Source organism: Natator depressus, chromosome 12, assembly GCF_965152275.1.
Source record: "Natator depressus isolate rNatDep1 chromosome 12, rNatDep2.hap1, whole genome shotgun sequence".
Classification (NCBI taxonomy): Eukaryota; Metazoa; Chordata; order Testudines; family Cheloniidae; genus Natator; species Natator depressus.
In genome coordinates this window covers 6,613,168-6,619,167 of record NC_134245.1, presented here as the reverse complement: position 1 = coordinate 6,619,167, position 6,000 = coordinate 6,613,168, and the positions used below count along the sequence as shown (strand labels likewise).

At 56.9% G+C, this 6,000-nt stretch overlaps 1 protein-coding gene across 1 annotated transcript in view; it reads left to right on the top strand.

Annotated features, from left to right (window-relative positions):
* Positions 1-334: 334 nt before the first annotated feature.
* MMP15 (matrix metallopeptidase 15) overlaps positions 335-6,000 on the top strand; it is a 29,022-nt gene continuing 23,356 nt past the window's right edge. Inside the window, exon 1 of the mRNA XM_074968472.1 lies at positions 335-586. Within this exon, the coding sequence (XP_074824573.1) occupies positions 425-586 (162 nt within the window). The 5' untranslated portion in view covers positions 335-424. The remainder of the gene's footprint in view (positions 587-6,000) is intronic.

Here is a 6,000-nt window from a genome sequence, read left to right as displayed (position 1 = left end):
CCGCCGCGAGGAGCGAGCTGCGCCAGGCGCTGCACCCCGGGGCGCCTCGGCGAGCCCGGCGAGCCCCGGGAGCCCAGCAGGGCGGAGCCCGGCCCCATGGAGCGGGCGCGGGGGGCGTGAGCGCAGCAGACAAAGGCGGCGGGCGGGCGGCGGCCCCCGGGCAACTTTCCTGCGGGCCCGGCGCGAGCCATGGGCGCCCGGCGAGCCCCGGCGGCAGGCTCGGAAGGCAGCGGGGCCCCGGGAGCCTAGCGCGGGGTGGAGCGAGCCCCGCGGGCTGCAGGGTCCCTGCGGCGTCTCGGGCTCCCCCGCCGGCTCAGTGACGGCCGGGGGCTCGGCAGAAGCGTCGGGGGCGGCCCAGCCCTGAGCCGGGGCCGGGAGAGGCTGACCTTGGCCCCCCGGGGGGCGCAGGACAACCGGCAGCGCCATGGGCGGGAGGGCTCGTCTGCAGCCCGCCAGCCCCACCGGCCTGCGGGGCTGGACTCTGCAGCCGACGGGCTCTGGCGAGATGCTCGGCTGGAGCCTGCTGCTGCTGCTGGCTTCCGTGGGGCGCAGCGAGGCGGCGGAGGATGGAGCAGTCAGCGCGGAGGTAGGGGCCCGTGGGTCTCGCTTGCCTGGGTGAGCGTGGGGGCCTGCCGGGGGGCAGCCCAGCCGTGCCCAGCCAAGGACCTCACTGGCCTCGGGCCGGGCTGGGGGAGCCACCCTGGCTTTGCCAGGCTGCGCACTTGAGGCTCGCGGGGAGCTCGCCGTGGCCTCGTGGCTTGGCTTTGCCTCTTCCCTGATCGATGGCTAGAAATTGTTCACCAGCGAAAACAGCCCAGCAGGTGCCCAGCCTCGCTTCTCCATGCGAGTGCTAGGGGGGCCGGGGCCTCGTGAGACCTGCCCTTTGGGCACCCAGCCTGAGTAGGATCTTCCCTTGCTTGGCCTGGAACCGTGCTTTAATAAAGGCACGCTTGTCTCCCTGGGCTCGGGGCGATTTGCCTGCACTTCTGCTTCGAACCTGCCTGTTGCTTTCACTCTGCCCACTGACTAAAAAATCCCTCTGCAGCCGTGAGGGTGTGAGAGCACGGCTCCGCTTTCCAGCACCCCATGGCGGTCCGGGCAGGGGGGCAAACTGGCCCTGCTCCCTTGAGGAGCTGCCGCGGAGCCCTGTCACTGAGTACTGGGCCAACACCAGGCCTGAAGTGGTCAATGGGGGCTGCAATGCCAGAGACTTCGGAGCGGGGGTAGGCTTGTGAAAAGCGTCTGTGGCTTTGAATGAAGAAGCGTGCAGGTTCCCGAGCTGGATTGGGTCTTGGTTCCACGGGAATTTACACACACCCGGGCGAATGCGCTGCAGTGCACTGCCCCGACATTGTATCTGTCACAGTCCCCTTGTCGAGCTCTGGGTTTGCTCCGTTAGAGGATCCCCTCTATATCTGTGTGTGTTGTAACAACACACTTGGATCCTGTCGTCTCCATTATGTGAGGTACCCACGCGCAGGCACACGGACGGTATTACTTCTGCATGATTTTGGCTGGTGGCCCCTTTGGTCACACTTGCACCAGCCATAAGTTGCTGTGTACAGTCTCTTCCCGGGCTCCTGTCTGGCCCAGTCTCCCTCATGGGAAAGCCAGAGGCTGCAGCACTGTGCTAGCTCAAGGGCATGTGTAGCTTCCTCTGTGGGGAGCGAGGGGAACGTGCCCTGGGAGTGATCTGATTGGCACAAGAAAATGCAACCTGCTTCAAGTACAGGTGCAGAGAGACAAGGGCACTGGCTGCTGCCCTGCAGGAGGCTAGAGGTCACAATCTTGGTCTCCGCCTCTAGCTCCATTGGCACCTGATCTTGCAAGATGGTGGATGACCCCAGCTTCTGTAGGCGTGGAAGGCACTCAGCACCTTTCAGGACCAGGTCCTTGACTAGTATGGGCTGGGAATGCTACAGAAGCCATGGGCCATACTCCCCCCCTGAAGAGGAAGCTCTTTGTTGCTCATTGGGGACCCCTTGTGGCTGTTAGGAGAGGAGGTGTGGGTGGGGCTCCGGGAGAGGATCTGTGCCACGTGGTGGAGACCAATTATACTATAATAGGCCTTCACGGAAGCCATTTGGCCGTGAACCAGACCCACCTTCCTGGATTTAGTCTCTAGATGGTGTTTGGGTGAAATAGGACATGGCTGTTGATGAAAAGGAAACAAGTCCCCCACCTCCCTTGTGCTAGCTGGCTTTTATCATGGTAGTGTCTTGGTGTAGGCCCAGCACTGGGATAGCAGGGGGTGCTGTGGATGAGGACTGTAGTGCATTGCTGGATCTGTGAAGAGACCACAACTGAACTAGGAAGGGGCTGGCCAGTTGGGATGGAGGTGAAATGGTTGAACTTCAGGAGAAGGAGGCAGCTGCCTCTGTTAACGACTGCAGCCCAGTGGTTGTCAGCAGGGCAGTGTTCTGTTTTCTCCATTATCCCCATGTACATAATACAAGTGAAGGAGGGTTGGCGCAGACAGGATGCGTTGCTCCCTATTTATACTTGTGCAGTCCCTGCCCTCCCTCCCCACAAGCCCCAGGAGAGGTTCTCCCTGCCCAAGGAGCTCCGCTCTCTACCCACCAGCACTGAAATGACACAGCCTGACAGAGCCAGCGACTGGAAACGAGGCAGGTGCCTCCTGCTGGATGCAGAGAACGTTTTCACTAAGTCGCTCTGGTGCGGATGCATTTCCATTCTGGACCCTGTGGCTCAAACAAAGAGACCAGGACAACTGTGGCAGCCAGTGGGTGTCTTGCTGTTGAGTTCAGGGGGAGCCCGATGAGGCTATAGGCTTATGCAGGAGGGAAGTCCGTTCGAGTCGTGTAACGAGTGATGTATGGTGTAACACAGTAGAGTTGAGTGAGATGTTGTCACAGTTCAAGCCGTGGCCGACACATGGGGTCGGCTGTATGCCCCAGCAGTCACAAGGCTAGTAAGGAAATAAGCGAGTGATTTATTTTTAAATTACAACTGACTGGTCCTGTAAGGAGAGTGGGTGGCTCATGCTGGGGTGGGGAATGGAAGGTAGAGCCTTTCACTGCTAGGGGATCTCCTCCCATCCAGCTGCAGGCCAAGGATGGGCGAGGCTGACCGGTGGTTCGGTGGCCTGTGTGACCGAGGTGGTGATGCCGTCATTCCAGTCCAGTGCCTAATGACCAGGGGTCCCCCAGCACATTGGCTCCTTGGTGGCTGTTTCATCTGAGAGGCTGAGGATTGATTGGGCCTGCAAATGGAAATAGCCTGCCCCAAAAGGGGACCCGTCTCCCTGCTTTTCAGGCTGGGGGTGAATTGCTGGGCTGGGGTGTGGCAGGAGACACTTGCACTGGCTCTGTGGATGCACAGAGGGGGCTTCAACCTGGCACTTTGCTCCCATCGCTCAGAAGCAGCGTGGCTGGGGGAGGAAAACCCTCCAATGTCTGTGTAACACCAGGCCACCCTGTCTACTTTAGCGGGAGACTCCGAGCTTGGCAGGGTTGGATAAAGCAGCAGATGAGGAGCCAAAGGAATCAGAGGCCAGGTCCGCGTGAGGCGGGGGGGATTCGCATGGGTGTATATCGCCATTTCCCTTGCGAAGAGCATCTGTCTCGAGGCTGCCCTTGAGCCGTGTGTGGGGAGTGTAATGAGGGTCTGTGCAGGGAGATCACCGCCTCACGAGCTGTGTTTGTCGAGTTTCATCTGGATACTGCTTTTCCCCCTGCTCCTGCCCGCTGGTCTGGCTGAGACTTCTGGGCCGGTGCTCCCCGTCCCCTCCCTCGGCTCCTGCCTCCCAGCCGCCAAGCCCTGACCTGATGGTAACAGAGCGGGGCTGGGTAGGGCAGGGAATTCCTACAGGGCTCGGGTTACGGAGCTGGATTTCGCCCTCCGCCCAGCAGGCTCCTCCCACTGAACCCTGCCTGGGCGTGCAGCCCACTCTGGAAATGCAGAGGGCACGAACCTGGCCTTACAGTGGGGACACTAAATGCTTAGGTGTCTGGACAGGATCCAGCGTTAACCGGTGTGTGTATGCTTGTGCACGTTCAGAGGGTTTGGCCAGGAATCGGCCAAATCTCTGCCCATCCTTTGGGCTGAACTCACTGTGAACCCTGAAGGTTCCAGTTGGACTCGCTTTGCTCCTGTTGCTGGCAGGATCCCAGCTGTCAGTATGTCACGGGGAAGGTGTTACTCCAAGCTCTGCTGCCTTGTGGCGCTTGGCAATGTGGCAAGGGTCAAGGGCATAGTGAGCCCATCTCCCCTCCTCGATCCCCGCTGCAGAGACCGTGACTGTGTTCCATAGTGCCACAGCAATATCTAGATCCCATGTGCCACCCACAATGGCTCTGGTACAAAACTCCTGCCATCTGGGAACTTTGGGAGACCCACGGTCAGGCAAGATAGCAACCCACATTTGAGAACACAATTAAATGGTCACCTTGGCTGAACGGAGAGCCTGGCCCGTTCATTATTCCCAGTAGCTGGGTGCAGCGAGGGCTGATGAATAGGAGATCTGTGGTGGGGTTAGAGGACATTGCAGGATGTGTCTGTTTTTGGAGTTTATAACCAATGATCTTTACTTTGGGGGGCTGGCTTTCTGAAAATTTGTATAAAAATGTCTAATTAGCATGCACAACTACAGTGATTGCATATGCAAATTAGGTAGCTGCACAAGTACATGGTCATTTGCATGCACCATCATCGCAATGCTGTGCAATTGTGACTCATGCCCCTGTGCTCCAGTGGGCAAATTCATGTAATACAAATGAAAGGAGCATCTCAATTTCCACCCTTTACAACATCTTAAATAAACTATTACAGAAAAAGGAGAAAGCAAGCAACCTGCTAACCTTACATCCTCTTCCAGCCAATGAAAGGCAGTTCACAGCACACAGTGCGCAAGATGTCCAGCAGGGGGCAGCAGACTGTAAAACTTTCATTCCTAGGACTGGCTTGAAAACCAGCTGGAATTTCAGTGGGAGTTTACTAGAAACTAAGATTCAATAACGATCACAGGACACAGCGAGCATCAAAAAGGTGGTGTCTTTTGTCAGATGGAGTCAGGTGAACTGAAGGTTTCACTTATCTAGCAAGAGGCAGTGGATGCTAGAAAGCTCAGTGGAGACCAGGGGATTGCCTCTTTTGTTGGTTTAGTACTGCACCTAATACAGTAGGGTCTTGAGCCATGCCTGGGGCTCCTTGGTTCTGCTACAACGTAAACTAGTGATAAAGAGCTGTCTGATCATCGGGCCAGGACCCCTGCTTGGAAACGTTTACTGGGCTTGCAAGTATTTGCACTAACCTCTAGAGTGCTTCTAGCCCTTGCACATAGTAAAATGTTGGACGTTAGCGTGTGGGTGTGCTTACAATGGGGGGTTTGTAATAGTTTTCTTGCTATGAAATGTTCATGGCTCAATCGCTTCAGAGAACTGAAAGGCAAGGATGGCACTCTAGGGGTGAAGGTGGTGGAGTGGGAGTCAAGCATTGTGAGCTGTAGTCCCAGCTTTGCTAGTAACTTGCTGTGTGACCTTGGGCAAGTCCCTTCGCTTCTCTGGGTCTTACTTTCCCCATCTGTCCTATCTACAATCGAGTGTAAGCTCCTCAGGCCAGAGGCTGTCTCAGGATGGGTATGTACAGCACCTGCTGCAATCGGGCAGCTAAAGGCTGGGGTAATAATACATATCCTTCCACTGGGTTGTCATCACCTTGCGGGGTTCCTGCGATGTTGTTCCCATGCTTGGGAAGTTCCTGCTTCTACACTGATGCAGTGGTGAAAATATCCCACGTAGGGCAAAAAAGATAAACCAAGTCTGATCTCTTCTCCCCTTGGTATTTCAGTATCTCCTAGGGAAGGCTTTACCATCCACACCCCCGCTGGAACAAAACCCTCCCCCTGGTTGAGTTTAAATGTTCATATGTATGCAAGAGCTACTCTCCCCATCCCCATGTGTATGGCAGGCAGGGTTACCTAGTGGTTACAGCAGCATATGAGGCAGCAGGAGGCCTGCCACTGATTTACTGTGGGATGTT